The sequence below is a fragment of the Pyrus communis genome, chromosome 9 (assembly GCF_041283825.1).
Source record: "Pyrus communis isolate YQ-2024b chromosome 9, ASM4128382v1, whole genome shotgun sequence".
Lineage (NCBI taxonomy): Eukaryota > Viridiplantae > Streptophyta > Magnoliopsida > Rosales > Rosaceae > Pyrus > Pyrus communis.
In genome coordinates this window covers 12610620-12626241 of record NC_142573.1, presented here as the reverse complement: position 1 = coordinate 12626241, position 15622 = coordinate 12610620, and the positions used below count along the sequence as shown (strand labels likewise).

At 37.0% G+C, this 15622-nt stretch overlaps 3 protein-coding genes across 5 annotated transcripts; all 3 read right to left on the bottom strand.

Moving 5' to 3' along the window:
• Window positions 1-1245: 1245 nt before the first annotated feature.
• On the bottom strand, window positions 1246-4160 carry LOC137740825 (protein IQ-DOMAIN 8). Its single transcript, XM_068480633.2, has 5 exons — window positions 3839-4160; window positions 3493-3741; window positions 2452-2673; window positions 2228-2338; window positions 1246-2129 (listed from the first exon to the last, which is right to left on the bottom strand). The coding sequence occupies exons 1-5, from the start codon at window positions 3902-3904 to the stop codon at window positions 1485-1487; spliced, it is 1293 nt and encodes a 430-aa protein (XP_068336734.2). The 5' UTR covers window positions 3905-4160; the 3' UTR covers window positions 1246-1484.
• On the bottom strand, window positions 3913-7701 carry LOC137740824 (IQ domain-containing protein IQM1-like). Its single transcript, XM_088700621.1, has 10 exons — window positions 7485-7701; window positions 7313-7436; window positions 7109-7223; window positions 6789-6854; window positions 6546-6634; window positions 6362-6449; window positions 5958-6188; window positions 5756-5857; window positions 5228-5616; window positions 3913-4063 (listed from the first exon to the last, which is right to left on the bottom strand). Exons 1-10 carry the CDS (start codon window positions 7699-7701, stop codon window positions 3913-3915), a joined length of 1572 nt encoding a protein of 523 aa, XP_088556747.1.
• Window positions 7702-11248: 3547 nt separating this feature from the next.
• Window positions 11249-13932, bottom strand: LOC137740579 (IQ domain-containing protein IQM1-like). Of its 3 annotated transcripts, none has more exons than XM_088700622.1 (8): window positions 13433-13932; window positions 13234-13348; window positions 12961-13026; window positions 12672-12760; window positions 12460-12586; window positions 11954-12184; window positions 11725-11826; window positions 11249-11578 (listed from the first exon to the last, which is right to left on the bottom strand). In XM_088700622.1, exons 1-8 carry the CDS (start codon window positions 13798-13800, stop codon window positions 11474-11476), a joined length of 1203 nt encoding a protein of 400 aa, XP_088556748.1. In that variant the 5' UTR covers window positions 13801-13932; the 3' UTR covers window positions 11249-11473. The 3 variants fall into 3 exon arrangements, with proteins under 3 accessions (XP_088556748.1, XP_068336520.2, XP_088556749.1); XM_068480419.2 differs by having other exon boundaries at window positions 12499-12586; XM_088700623.1 differs by lacking the exon at window positions 12961-13026.
• Window positions 13933-15622: the final 1690 nt, after the last annotated feature.

The window sequence follows — 15622 nt, the reverse complement described above, 5'->3', positions numbered from 1 at the left end:
TATGAAGTTCATCCACTTAGCAAATTAAAGCCCACCCCACTGAACTAACAATTGGTCTAGTCTACCTAACATCTTCTAAGACTAAGGAAGTCACTCTAAAACGACGAAAATACAAAACAAATTTAGCTCAACTCTGACAAAATTTCTGACTCCCCTCTTGTGTGTTAGGATGACAAACAATCTCTTGAAAACATTTATTTCATGTCACTTTTATTTTTTTATTTATTAATCCTCTACGCTTCAAGGAAATTTTCCTGAAACTATTTCTGACAACATATCATGTGCAAAATAAAACATGTCTGCTTAAACATTGTCATCTCTTAATTGGATTGCACTTAAGGCCCACACAAAAGTTTTTCTTCTGTTCTTTTTCACCTCGATGATCATGGTTTACATCTTCAAATCACTTCTAGGCAAGGAAGATTGATAATAATACATGTGGTCCATTTAACTAGATGTGAATGAATGCGAATGCAAGGACCATTTGGTTATTACTAATAATGGTGATACCTCTTTTTTTTTTCTTTTTGAACTTAAAGGGGATAACCCAAATGTGCATAATTCATCCTCCCTAAAAGGAGTTCAGATTCTAATTTTTGGCCTTAATGGTGAAGCCCACATATGTGCGTGATTTGTTCTTGTTCTCTTAAGTGGAGTTAAAGAGATTAATCATTTCTCAACATGATTAACGGGGTTATCATATCTAAAGTTTAGCTTTATAATTCAAGGTGTTTTTAAAGAAAAGAAAATAAAAGAAAAGAACAGGGAAAGTGAAATAGTAAAAAAGGTAGATTAAATTCCTATTGGGCGTTACAAAACAGTCAAAGTCAAGTTTGATAGGTTTGGGACACCACCGCCTTGACGTCTCCGTTTCATATAGTCTCTCTCCCTCTTAGTTGTATTCTATCTACGGCTTGTGTATTTTGCAAGTGGAGTCCTTGCCAAGCATTAAACTTACTGCGCAATTTCCAGCCAGAACTCATCGAAATTCCACATCACAAAAACAAGGGGCTCACATTTGGCATGAGAACCCAAGAGATCTTTATATCACAACTCAATCACTCTACGTGTAAACACTTTGAAAATGTCATGCTTGTGACAATTTGAGCAATTTCAGGCCACAAACAACTGAACTTTGTAGTAACCAAATCACACTTTCCCTGAAACTACAAATTACAGATAGCAGAATAAGTCTTGTGAAAAATCATAGATGCAATTCAGTAACATACTAATGACACCACCAAATCAGAAATGAAGTTTCACAATTTTTTTAAATCATATAATCACTCACTCAAAAAACATTACTTCCCACTATAATCACAATCAATTGTCCAGAAACTTATCTTAGTTCTGTATCAGTAATCCTTTGAGGCAAATCTATGTGTAATTTGAACAATATGGAAGTTAAAACAAGGGCAACAAGCTGTTGAAATCATGGAAAAGTCCACCTAATGCAAGAAGGCAGTTCTTAGTAGATCTTGATCTCATCGATATCTTACTCGTTCAGCTCTACCAGCGAATACTGGAGGATACAGATCAGAATCGCCATTGCTCCTTGTATCATCGTTAAACAATCCCATTGACTTGTTATGATAATGATACTCCTCCATGGAATGCCTCTGCATATTAAAACAATTGGAAGTTCTCTGCTTGGCCTTAGTTGATTGTGTGAGATTCATGTAACCGGGTTTCCCTACATTAGCTTCCTCTACATTTTCTACCTTTAGGTAGTTTCCAGACGCTAAAGTTGAAGACGTAGAAGAATGTGATCCTGAGGTCTCATCCTGTAAAAAATCAGAACTCGGGGCAGATGATGAGCGAGTAATTGGACTTGCTGTACGAGGCCTAGCAGAAACCCTAGTTGTGACATTGTTCCTCGTTACTTTCACCGAGTTCTGTTCAGAAGAAAATGGACAAAAGCCAACACTGCCATCACTTTTCCTAGAATAAGGATGAGTCACTTCTGATGGCACGCTATGAATCTCTTCCATCAGTCTGTTTTCCCATGGTTTGGCTGCCATCCACTTTTCTATCCAGTTCCATCCTGAAGTCTTTTCGGCTACCTTCTGATGTCTAACATCCTTTGGTGTCTTGTTTCCCCTACTATATGGACTGGCAGACCTTGGTCTCTGAGAAAGAAATATAATCAAAAGCTCCATTCAACTAGCTCATGGTTTTTTCTTTCTGTTAACTCTTTTACAGGAAAGAACGAAAAAGAATTCATTACCTGATGAGAGGAGTATGCAATTGCCCTCTCCCTCTTTATGTTTCCTCTTTGTCTCATTTGAAGCTTTGCTCTAACTTCACTCACCGTTCCGGGACTATCACACCATCCTTGCTGAAAATTGTTGTAAACAATATTGATGATAGAGTTAATACCATCAATATCTTCATGAACATTATAAAAACTTCAAGATAACATGCAGAATGCTAGAAAATTTCGATAAGTACCTCAGCCTGCTTAATGGGATCAGCTTGGTAGAATTGTTCATCCAATGTGTCATTCACAGATTGCCCTTCTTCAGAGTTTCTTTGTGCTCGCACTCGAGCCTGAACTCGAACAAGTGCCTGCATGCACCTCAGTGTAACCGCAGCTTGCTTCCTAACCTGCCGACCACGAAATAAAGCCTGAAGCCTTACCACTGCTCTCAAGGCCCTCAAAGCCTGCCTTGCCTGCAGTTATCAGTTATCATATTAACCATCATAAAATACAATCAAGTATAATAAGACAACATTATTTTGCAGATTAGCTTATATGCTTCAAAGTTCACATTGTCTGATTCATTAGGTAAATAATCTAAGAAGCAGTTCGTTAATACATTGGGAAGCTATGATTCAACTTCTCGAGCCAGTGATATCTGTAACCTCCGATTAATTCCAGCATTCTGAAATTATCTATTCAAGCATTTCAGGCTGCAGGACTGAAACAACATAAGCTGATCAAATCTAGCATTCATTTCTTTTAATCTTCTAAACTGTTTCAAATTTATTCTTTATCACTTTCATTTGACATCGAACCAGCTCAGATCAGCGTAAACAACCTTAAATTCGTACTCATACGTGGTAATTCGGATGCAAATCAGACTATTATTCATAGGAGCTAAGTTCAATATTTAATTTATATAAGATACATTAAACTAGAAAAGGCACGCTTGATAGGAAATAATAGTCGACCATGAAAGATGGTAACGAGCATGATATGTGGTGATGGAGATAATCAAGGGATTCGACAACACCCCGAAAAAGGGCCAGGAAAAACCAAAAACAAAGTATACTAATTTGCAGGTCTAATTGAATTCCAAAGAGACCAAAACGTTTGTATCTTAGCATTACCCAGTTCAGAACTTTTGTTTCAAACTAACTAAAAACAAATGATGTTCCACTCCGAGATCAATCCATCCATAAAATTAACAACTGCTGACGGAAACCTAATGGAAAGATTACAAAATTTCCAACAGAAATTGTACTGAATTCTGTAAGTTACAGACGTACCAAGAATCCGCGAAACACGGCTTGGATACGAATAGCAGCCCACTCTTGCTTGAGGACCTTAAAATCTTTAGGCTGGGTTCTGACCAGAGCAGCCATTGCAGCAGCCAGTGCATCATCAACCGAATTCGACGTGGTCTTTGAAGCCGTCACTTGGCTCCTCTTCACCCCACCTTTGGCTGGTGACCCAAACCCTTCCGATGAACTCCTCCATAGCTTCCACTTCTTCTTCCCCTTGTCCCCCATCTTCTCCTAAAACAACAAAAACAGAGTAAAAACAAAGGAGCAGAGGAAAATATGGAGAGAATAAAAAAACAGAAAACAGAGGATGGTGAATTTTTGTGATTACTTGGTCAAAATTGGTGGCCTTTTTGGGATTGATAAGTGATTTCAGCCATTTTCCAGGAGTAGCCATTTGAGAAATCAAGCTGTAAAAGCTGAATCAACCTTGAACTGCTCTCTATCTGTTGTGGAAAGTGCTTTTTCTGGAAGCGTTTCTGGGAAACAGAAATGGAAACCGAGTTCGGTGCAGAGAGTTGTTGTCTGGGTATTTTTGGGGATTGGGGTTTTTGGAATTCAAGCGAGATCTGTATGTTAAATTACTTGTTAAGGCGCCTTGCTTCAACGAGAAAAAGAATGTTAGTTGGATCTTATTGCCAAATTTGAATTTCGAATTCGTAAAAAGGTCAATTAAAGCATAACGGATACAAATTGCAATCGAGGGTTTTACGCAGCTGGGCTCCTTTATAAAACGACGACGTTAACCTCAAGCATCCAAATTTTGGATTTCAAAACCTTTGTTGGAGAGGTGGGGGCCCGGTATAAAGTCCATTAAAGAGAGAGCTAGTCGGGTACGGACCTTGATTCGGGTCTCACTTTTGTAGCCCTCTTAGTTCAGAATTTTCCCTTTGTTTTTCTTGTTCTTGGATCAAATTCAATTTGGTATCAAATTTGTCATCCACGAGATTCGAACCTAAGACCTCTCACTTCCAAGTGAAGAGGAATACCACCAGACCGTAGTACTGAGTAGCGCTTTCGAATGACATTTAGACGTTTATTTTCAAACTTACAATGGTATTAAACTTTTTATATTTGAGGCGAAACGGTAATAGTTTTATTCAATATATTCATTCACTTTAGCTAAAAACAAGTTGGACTATAAATAGAGGTGGACACGCTTCAAATCGGTTCAATATTCAAACAAAATCGTAGGCTAAATAAAAATGTTGGATTGTTTCAGACTTAAAGCAAAAGGAATTGAATTGTTCAATTATTTTAGAAACGTTTAATTTGATACAAGTTATCTACTTACGTAATTCAAAACTTATTTTATTTGATGAAAACTCAATAAAAGCACAACTTTTCTCAATGTTAAAAGAGATCTCGAATTCCGATCACTCTTTTATGTTGATAGCAAAAAGTTATCTTCTTCAAACACTAACCGATAACAAGGATCTTAGCATTTTTAATTTAAAAATAAATTAGCAAAATTGGTATTTGTGGTCAATGGTTAGGAAAGTATGTCCAAATTTTTCCAAGCATGTGTGATATATGTGTGGAGTAGGTATGGTCAAACTCATCACAAAGAGAAGATTCAAGCTCAACACATGGAAAGAATTTCAAGATATTCTTCCAATGATTATTCCATGATGAATACAATGGTGAAATCAAAGCACTTACAAATCTCAATTAATTCAACAAATGCTAATTAAATTATTATATATTAATCTAGTGATGATTTGGCAGTCCCATGCATGCAAGCCTAGGTGACAAGTGGATTTTTGGACTTGGTCTTGGTGAAGGAATTGGAGCATTGCTGGCAGAACTTTCTGGTGTGACTCTTGGTGATAGATTGACCTGCTCAAGTGCCTGAATTTGGAGCTCTGCTGGGTAGTCTCGTACACATCCGATTCGAGGACCGGCTCCGGTAGTCCATTTGCAAGACAAAGACCTGCCTGAGTCGAATTCTGGTGCTTCTTCAACGTTAGTTCCGACGCCATCCACATTATGTTCATTTTGACCGTTTGCTATATTAGTGGAAGTGGAGCCTTTAGTTTCTGTAGACTCAGTGTTAATCACTTTTTTCGTAGGTTTCGAAGGTGGAATATCATCATCTATGGGACATTTCTGTAGAAAATAAGTTCATGGAATTGTAGATATTGAGAAAGAGAATCATAATAAAAATATTACATGTTTCAAAATCATATATGTGAACCAATTTTAGGCAAGTTGTGGAAGCAAATTTGAAGACTAGAGAATAATTTACCTTCACATTTGTCATGTCCACCTTATGCTCCTCTAGGAAGCTAATGAATTCCAAAAAACTCTCTTCTGTTGGGCGGTAATGACCGCTATAGCACCATACAGCCTAACCAATATGAAGATCAAAGGTTCAAAAATTATAAGGATAACTTGCATATCAAGAAATATAATGTACATATTAGAATGTATTAGTATAAGAAACGAACCTCGATAACCCCCTTGCATGCAACCAATCTCCCGGCTGCAATGGTGGCACCTCCTGCTAGAAAACTGGAGTGTTGGAAAAAGCCTTTCTTCTTCTCCCCTACGTACATGTTCCTCGATGCGCCGAGGACAAAGATCCATTTAGAACCCACAGCAGTATTCACAAGGTTCCTACTTTGTCTGTACACAAGCTTCCCGCCGTGTACAATCACTTCATAAGCTTCCCTCTCTTTCTGCAAGAGCAATTTACAGATGTTACGTCATTTACCATACATCAAAACTTCAAAACCCTACATTTCATTCCCTCAGAATTAAAATTCGAATTTTTTGTTTCAAAAATTTAAATATCGACGAAGGATCCATACGTAACCTATGTGGAAAAAGAATTAGAGACTTTAATACTTACCGGTCCAAGGTATTTGATGCACTGACGCTGCAAATCAGCTCTAGCACACTTCTCAAGATTTTCTTCTTTTCCATCTCCAACATCCAACCTTCATTAATTTCAAATACAACATATGCATCCATGTATTAGAAAAGCCATATAAATCTCTAAAATACGAATAAAAATGGTAATGTATGAATTCTACCAATAGAAGAAAGGTTGAGAGCTCCCACTGTTAAACCAGACATCATAATACAAGTGCAGATTGTGCCCGTAACGATGGCGTGGATCAATCTGTACATCACAAGCAGAAGATAAGCCAAATGGATTAATTGCCTGAACAATTAGTAAGAAATTCGTGGATCAATCTGTACATCACAAGCAGAAGGTAAGCTAAATAGATTAATTGCCTGAACAATTAGTAAGAATATTCTTAATGCGAGCTTACCGCTTCAAGCCAATGTCTTAGAGCTAATTCCTGGGCCTTCTCATCCTTTGACAAACCCTTTCCAACCTGGAATCAACAATGATACTTGGTCAACAATCAATGTCTACCGCAAGCATCTCTTTACAAGAATTTATATAATAATTTTGAACTAGTCAACCATTCTGGTCATGGTACAGTACAAATCAAAGAAGCGCAAGGATTTTGTCTTCGAAAAGACTCAATTAGGTCCAAATGTTGAAAAAAATATGTTAAAAAATTCGGTTATCTTCAATATATTGTAAAAGATAAGTAACATAAACCGCAACGTGTCAAAAAATCACCTTGGCAGCCCGAGTCCTAGCACGCAACCATCTGGAGACAGCAGTTTCTGATTTATCAGAGTTAAAGAATGACACAGAGCTGCGTTTAAGAGCCGCAAAGTCCAATGCCTTCCACCTACAACAATTAAACACAAACGGAATAAGCATATGTGACTGTACGTAACAACTATGAGCCGTAAAATAGGAGATAATGACAGAACAGACCATAGCTCCTCGACTACAACAGCGCAATCTGCAAGGTTCCGCCTAGTCCGGTAGCTCTTGTAAAATTTCTGCACTTTGATTGCAGCTGCCTGAAGCTCACTAGGATGGCATGGAGAAAGGAAATCTTCTCGCTTGGGTAAGGAAATTGTTGGATTGACCTCCTCAATAAAACTATCCACTTTTCCTTCTATTTTCTTGAAAGAAACATTTGTCCCTAGCTTTATCTGGCCTGCTTTTCTTTTCTTGGAGCTCAAGGATTCTTCAATAGTCATTTTATCTACCTCATTAGATTCACTGGTGCTGCCCATATCAGTTTTCTCCTCGCTAACTGCTCCAGATGTCACCGTCTTTTTCCTGGACTGGAAACTAATGGATGTCAGTGTGACCATTTCTGTAAAATTTTTGTCAAAACAAAAGGAATGTGCCTCAGAGAAAAGATATTCCGATTGATCTTAAAGCAATAGTGCATCAAATGACAAATGAACCTGCTCAACTATATTCGTAGAAACTATTTAAAGTTTTGGTAATCCAGAGAAGAAAATGCAGCTTGGATTCCATGAAGAATTTCTACAATCTACTTCCATAGTTATAAAATCAGACAGAGTAATGTTCTCTTTTCATTCAATTAATCCACATTTTCACTTTAACCATGATCAAATTCAAGGAAAAACTAAACTTGGGTTTTTCAAGGGAGTAGATAATTAACTGAAACATATAAACAAATCATCAAATTAACATGTTAATCATACAAAGGAGCCCAAAAAATTTAGAAAAATTAAGATGAAGGTTGAGGTTGCTCACCTGGATTAATTCAAGTAATAGAATACCGTGAAGGACAATGAAAACGAAGTAGCTCGGGTTGAAAGTTAAGAGTTATTCTCTCCTTTATATACCGTGAAGGACAATGAAAACGAAGTAGCTAGGGTTGAAAGTTCAGAGTTGATAATGGTACCTTCCAACACGTATTGGACAAAAATTGCAGAAAATAGAAAAAGAGTTTGAAATCTGGTCCCATGAAAAGGGGTTTTTTGAATGAAAATAGGAAAACATGACCGGATTTTGACAACCCCACGAGGGGTTTGATTTCTTAAACTTAGAGTGTTCAAAGTTGCCAATATTCTTGTCTATTACAGGCTTGTGGTATTCCTCTTTATTTGTAAGTAAGAGGCCTTAGGTTCGATTATCGCTAAAGACGAATTTGAACCACATTAACATTATTTCTAGCTCATTGGGAGGCTAAGCCCACCTCCTTTCCTTTTAGTGTGGATAATATCGTTCGTTAAAAATAATAAAAAATAAAAATTAATTAATTAATTAATTAACTAAAAAAAAACTTGCCTATATACTTTTGGTGCTTAATTACTTTATTTGGAACAAAAATATTGGGGCAATTTAACGTTTGCGCCGGCGGGGGGGTGTTGGTCTGGTCAATCATAAGATTTTGTGACATACTTGTCAAGGATACTGAAGATGTTAATTTTGATTTAGCTTTGTCGCATATTTTGTGGAACTAATAGCTAGGTTAGTCAAATGGTTGTTATCCTATGGTTCAGTTAGGTATCGTTTGGTATGCAGACGGGACGGAACGGAATGGGACGGGAAGGGACAGGATGGAACGGAACGGAGCGGGAGCAAAGATGTCCTCGGATGGAAACAAGGAGGAAGAAGAAGGAGACGAAGAGGTTATAATTTTGTGTTCCACGAATGTGGAACGAGTCGTTCCAGGGGGTGAGGTGGAACGAAAATTCACCCAAAACTCGTCCCGTGGAACAACTCGTTCCACCCGTTTTAGGCGCACCAAACGTGGGATGGAACACATTGTCCCACTCTGTTCCGTCCCGTCCCACGTACCAAACGGTACCTAAGGTATTGTTTGGTATGCAGACGGGACGGGACGGAACGGAATGGGACGGGACGGGACAGAACGGGACGGGACGGGACGGGACGGGACGGGACAGGATGGAACGGAACGGAACGGAGCAGGAGCAAAGATGCCCTCGGATGGAAACAAGGAGGAAGAAGAAGGAGACGGAGAGGTTATAATTTTGTGTTCCACGGATGTGGAACGAGTCGTTCCAAGGGGGGTGAGGTGGAACAAAAATTCACCCAAAACTCGTCCTATGGAACAGCTCGTTCCACCCGTTTTAGGCGCACCAAACGTGGGACGGAACGCCTTGTCCCACTCTGTTCCGTCCCGTCCCACGTACCAAACGGTACCTTAGGATCTTTGTTACGAGAACTACAACCAAATTAGTTAGTTTTGAACCAATTCTCCCTAAACATGCTGAGTAGGTGTCTAAAATTAGTTTATGTGGAAGCCTGTAATAGGTTTAATGATTAGAAAGAATGTCTCGTGTATACAGAAAAATACATGGGTTTCTTAGTTCATGCAAGAAAACTGCGTGTACATGAGTTTGCCCCATGTATTAGGCAGGCCTTGATTTGAAGCCAGAAAAGTGCAAAGACAACAAGCAAAAACTGTACATATACCTACGTAGCTGGCCGACCACCTTCGATGGAGTATGGGCATATATAGGCTTTACTACTCTGGATCTTTGTAACCATGCTTTTGTAGAAATTAATTAACTACCACAAGATTAGTAGAAGGTCGGAACACCAAGGTGTCTTCCCATTTGACAAGTACTCCTCTTGGATTCCCTTCTTGTCTAGTTGGGTTTGACGAATTTTGAGATTATTCATGTTGATTTATGAGACTTTGAGCAAATATGATGATTTTATTGGATTATGTATATACTTACTAGTATGGTTTTACATAAATGGGGCTTTACAAAGAAGTGTGAGTTATTATCATAAAGAAAAAAGGGTTTTAGAAATCTTTCTTTTTGTCCACTCCCATGTTTCTATTTTACGCCCCTGCAAAACCTTATAGCAGTGAGTACGTCAACATCGAGGAATTATTTGACAGCTCTACATCTCTTCCGAAAACGTATGGAGATTTGAATGGACAATATATATTTAGCACTTATGCTTTCGTTGCACTACTTTACTTATGCTCTGAACTTATGCATGCATTGTTGTAGAGGGTCTGATGACCACTTGGGTGTGGCCCTTCCTGGATATTCTGTTGTAATAAAATATTGATACTTTTCCAGCTTTCAGTTAATTACAGTATATTTATGTGGAATTGGATCCTCTCCGAGAGGTAAAACCTCGGAATCTTTCTGATTCATTAATACGGACCGTTGGATTTTGATTTAATAGCTACAATTATTATAACTTTATAGGGGTCCCCCTATTTGTAGCCGTTGAATCAAAATCCAACGATCCATGTTATTGGGTTAGGAGGATCCCGAGGATTTGCCTCGAAGAGGAGCCAATTCCCATTTATGTTATAATGTAATATTCCTTTCAGTTAATTCTAGTAGATTTTTTTTGTTATAAAGTGGCTTTAAATTTTCTTTTCGGGTTATTTTTCATATTAGTAAATAAAATTTTGAAGTTTCTCTCAACTTTACTTTTTATGTTGTGTTAATAAGCGTATCTTTTCACATATCATGATGCTTCAACAATATATAAGCATTTTATCATTTTACCAAATATCACATATCACATTAGTCAACAACTTTGAAGTTTCTCTCAACTTTACTTGTTCCAAAGTGCGTCTTTTAGGGTTAGTGCTTGTGAATTTCAAAGTGCGTATTTAAGAGTTAGTGTTGTTTTCACATATCATGGTGCGTCAATATATCTACGTTGTACCTTGTGTGTGTGTGTATTAATTTAACCAACAATCTTTGAGGTGTCTCTCTCAAATTTACGTGTGATCGAGATAGTGTGCTTTAAGGTTTGCGCATGTCAATCCGTGGTCTATCCTCAGTGGCTACTGGCATCAATAGCCACACCCGAATCCATGGGGATCAATCAAATTTCTGTAATGATATGACTTATGATCCAGGGTCAGAATAACAATTACAGAAAGAGATGAATTATTTATATTCGATTGAATTTAATGTCAAAAGGGAAAACTATAATCTATAGGCTTTAGGCTTAGGGTGGTAATACGATAGTGGAATATGTGAGATATACAGATTACATGTCAAATATATATAGGAACTTAGCTAACTTAATTATGTCTAGCTAAGTACATTAATTATTATATACATGTAAAACATTTGAGTACATACACTAATAATGTAAAACACATTAGCAGATGGGGATATCTTCAAGGGTGCTTGATATAGACTTTGACTTCACGTGATCATTCTTGGTAGCATATGATGGTGGAACATCGTCATCGATAGGGTATGTCTGCATAGAACAATTAGAAAAAGAAATACGCTTAATGAGAGTAGTACGAAAATTCCCTCTTAATTAGCAGCTTAAACACCAAGTTTAGGCCTCTATATGCGATACATATGATATGAGATCAGGGTTCAGGCTTAAGAATAATTTACTTTGACATCAGCCAAGTCCACCTGATGCTCCTCTAAAAAGCTGATGAATTCCATAAAATTCTCTTTTGTCGGGCAGTAATGACCGCTGTAAGGCCATACAGCCTGAACATTATGAAGATCAAATTAAGGTTCATAAATTATGAGGAAAAAAATAATTATGTAATTTGTAATGTTATATATATTGTGTGTTTAAGGAAATAGTTCATTAGCAATTAAGCAAGTAATTAACCTCAGGAAACCCATTAGAGGCTACAATTCTCCCTGCTGCGATGGTGGCCCCTCCAGCAAGAAAAGTAGAGTGCTGGAAAAAGCCTTTCTTCTTCTCCCCAACATACATATTCCTTGATGTGCTGAGGACAAAGATCCACTTAGAACCCTCACGAGTATTCACAAGTTTCCCACTTTGTCTGTACACAAGCTTCCCACTCTCCACAATCACTTCATAAGCTTCCCTCTCTTTCTGTGGGAGCAATATTCGGAGAAAACAAACATCATTAATCAAGATCAATTTAGAAAAAAAATTGAAACTTAAATATAATCAGATGGCCTGCTATGGAGATCTTTGTGCAGGAAGGTAGTTCTTTAGGCATGTATGGATATTGTCAAAAATATATCGATACATTAATAAGTTTTGTTGGCGGCGATGATATCGCCACTTTTTTATGGCATATCGGCGTTAATTGCATTTTTTAAATTGATGGCATATTAAAGACTAGGCAATGTGACACATGTTACCAGTATCTGGGAAGAGTGATTAAATGTATTGATGCTCACTGGTCCAAGGTATTTGATGCATTGAGACTGCAGATCAGTTCTTGGGCACTTGTCAAGGTTTACTTCTTTGCCATCACCAACATCCAACCTTCGTTCCGGACAGAGCATCAAAAATTGCAAAAGAATCCTAAAAAATGTTAAATCAGAAAACTTGGGTTCTGGAGGAATTTTACCAGTAGAAGAAAGGCTGAAAGCTCCCACTATTAAACCAGACATCATAGTACAAGTGCAGATTTTGTCCATACCGATGGCGAGGATCAATCTGTACAGCACAAGCAGAAGGTAAGGATCCTTCATTTTTATAATTTTTGGTACTGCATGTGAAACGTTACTAAGAAAAAAAATAGGAATTCCTAATGTTGTCAACTTGACTCAATTCATTTGTACACTTAATTTAACGGTGTTAAAATCGAAAAAAAATTAGCTAAATACTGGGTAAAATTAATCTTAATGTGAGCTTACAGCCTCAAGCCAATGTCTGAGAGCTAATTTCGGAGTCTTCTCGTCCGTGGACAAACCCTTCCCAACCTACATACATTGATCAACCATATAAGCTTCTTCATCAAACATATTGTGTATAACATATTAACAATTTAACATAGCATTCTTACAAGATCGTATAATATAAGAATATTATATTTAATATTAAATGAATAATATTCAAAATGCTAATGTTTAAAATTTTCTAAAAGCTCAGTAATTTTCACTGCAAGCGAAATGTATAGAAGAGATCACCTTGGCAGCCCTAGTCCTAGCCCTTGCCCATCTTGAAACTGCAGTTTCTGATTTAATAGATTCAAAAAACGACACGGAGCTCCGTCTAAGAGCAGCAAAGTCCAATGCCTGCCACCTATAACAATTAAAAGAAGATCGAATAAGCACAAATATATTTTTATGCATTATGCAGTAAAATTGGACATGAAGCTGCACAAACCATAGCTCCCCAACAACAACAGCGCAATCTGCAAGGTTTCGTCTAGTCCTGTAACTCTTGTAAACTTTCTGCACCTTGATTGCAGCTGCATCAAGCTCAATTGGAGACCGCGGAGAAACCCAATCTTCTGGCTTTAACTTTTCAATGAAAATTTCAGTTTTTCCCTGTGCAGTTTTCCTTGAAACATTTGTCCCAATATTCAGCTGATCACCTAGTTTCCTTTTCTTGCTGCTTATAGATTCTTCAAAAAGCACTTTTTCCATCACATCGGATATTCCAGTTTTGCTTAAATCAGTTTTCTTGAAGCTAATTGTTCTAGGCGTTGCCTTCCTCTTGGAATTCATATTGGTGGATGTCTGCGAGCCCATTTGTATAATTTCTGTCAAACCAAAAATCTTGTTCACTGGTCTTATAAATTGATTCCAGAAAATACAGCAGTGTTCGAAATTTAATTGGCCCCGTTAAACAGTTGCTTGAATCGAAAGAGAAAACACCAAGAGAGGTTTAAACTTGAAGGGTTAAAAGGTTACATATATATAACTATATAAGAGTGCTTAATCACTCACCGGTTAGTATTTACTAAGACATTTACCAGGTAGGTTTTCTTTCATTGCAACGAATACGAAAATTTTATGTGTATCTGTGTGTGAAAGAGAAAGTCAGGCAATTATGCAAAGAAATAACCCTAGCGTACTAGTCAAGAATGTAGTCAGTCACGTCATTGCTTTTAATACAAGATAAAGAGCAAAACGTTAATCCAAAGTCCAAGAAAACAAGGAGAAACTTTCTACAAATTATAAAAGACACAACTTATCCAATTGTAGTTTCCTTTGAAATTTAGAAAATTATGGGATATCATATATAAAAATAAACTCAGGAGCCAAATCTTAATTCCTTTTCTCCTTCATATTTTTCACCAGACATATGATTTTATTTTTATTTTTTTTTTTGTCAAATGATAGATTTGTTAGATTAGATGTTAGATTAGAAAGCCGATAGAGTTCATACCCACGCCGTGGTGCAAGGACAACACTCATCTCCACCACTATGGTAAAGGGACACTTGCCACCAGACAAATGATTAATTACACAGTTTCCTTGAACCCTACTAACATAGCTTTCAGCAAATTTCTATGTCGTTGTTGAAAAGTGATTAAGGTTATAAAACATGGAAACTGGAAACCTTTCAACACGTTTTGCAACTGCCCTCATTCCCTCTGACAAACATTTGGGAAATGATCTCACACTTTATCAAACTGTTGACCTAGTCTTTAGTAATTTCTGCAAAGATTTACTGGAAATTTCATTTTTATAATTTAAATTACACTAGAAGCTTTGAATAGCTTGACCTACCGAATCTTAATTCTAATCCTAATCCATTTTTTCATCATCTCCCACACAAATTCTAGTTCAAATTTATATAGTATTGTTCATGGAATTTCTATACCGAAAGTTTTACTTGACCATTTCCTGTTTTAACTTTTCTTTTCGCATCCCAAAATTTTCAGCGCGACTTATAAGTTTTCTTTTGTAATTCACTCATATAACATATTTATATAAAATGAATGTATTAATATTAGACCTTAAAGTATAAGTTATTCGTCAATGTGTTTTATAGTATGATTGAGTGAATTTGTAACAACACTTAACAAGTCAAAGAAGAATTAATAGGTGAAAACAGTAGGAGCTCGTTTACTTATCAGTAATGGGAATGAAAAGAAACGAAATAGGTTCTCTTCATGACTTCAATCGCGTTTACTTGTATGTAATTCGTAATGAGATTAACTAAAATCCGTAATGGAATAACCAATTCAAGAATTGGATTAACATTTGATTAACTAGGGGGAGGTTTTTAATCCAATTCTCTTTCCTTACTTTTTCTGATTCTAAAATTATCTGATTCCTTATTTCCTCATTACTTATGAGCAAATGAGCCCTAAAATGTAGGGCTAGGCAATTAATTAAAAAAAAAACCGACTAAACCAACCAAATTGGTTAGGTTTTTTTTCTTTCAGTGAGTAAACCGAACCACATCGACTAAAGTCAGTTTGACAAGTGGTTCCTATAATTCTTGGACATTGGTTAACCGAACCGACCCGTGTGTTTGCTTTTATTTGTTTTAATCAAAATAGAAACCTTAGTGGTGACGGTGGTGTTTTGTCTGTATGTCTAGGATGACATTTCTGTTGCA

Excerpts from the sequence above, each read along its gene's own strand:
- LOC137740825 (XM_068480633.2), bottom strand. The coding sequence starts at position 3,904 with ATGGCTACTCCTGGAAAATGGCTGAAATCACTTATCAATCCCAAAAAG. Across the intron at positions 2,674-3,492 it reads CCGTGTTTCGCGGATTCTTG|GCAAGGCAGGCTTTGAGGGC; the intron begins GTACGTCTGTAA and ends TGATAACTGCAG. Across the intron at positions 2,339-2,451 it reads ATCCCATTAAGCAGGCTGAG|CAAGGATGGTGTGATAGTCC; the intron begins GTACTTATCGAA and ends AACAATTTTCAG.
- LOC137740579 (XM_088700622.1), bottom strand. The coding sequence starts at position 13,800 with ATGGGCTCGCAGACATCCACCAATATGAATTCCAAGAGGAAGGCAACG. Across the intron at positions 12,761-12,960 it reads TCAGACATTGGCTTGAGGCT|ATTGATCCTCGCCATCGGTA; the intron begins GTAAGCTCACAT and ends TGTGCTGTACAG. Across the intron at positions 11,827-11,953 it reads CCTCTAATGGGTTTCCTGAG|GCTGTATGGCCTTACAGCGG; the intron begins GTTAATTACTTG and ends CATAATGTTCAG.
- LOC137740824 (XM_088700621.1), bottom strand. The coding sequence starts at position 7,701 with ATGGTCACACTGACATCCATTAGTTTCCAGTCCAGGAAAAAGACGGTG. Across the intron at positions 7,437-7,484 it reads AATAGAAGGAAAAGTGGATA|ATTTCCTTTCTCCATGCCAT; the intron begins GTTTTATTGAGG and ends CCAAGCGAGAAG. Across the intron at positions 6,189-6,361 it reads GCATCAAATACCTTGGACCG|AAAGAGAGGGAAGCTTATGA; the intron begins GTAAGTATTAAA and ends TTGCTCTTGCAG.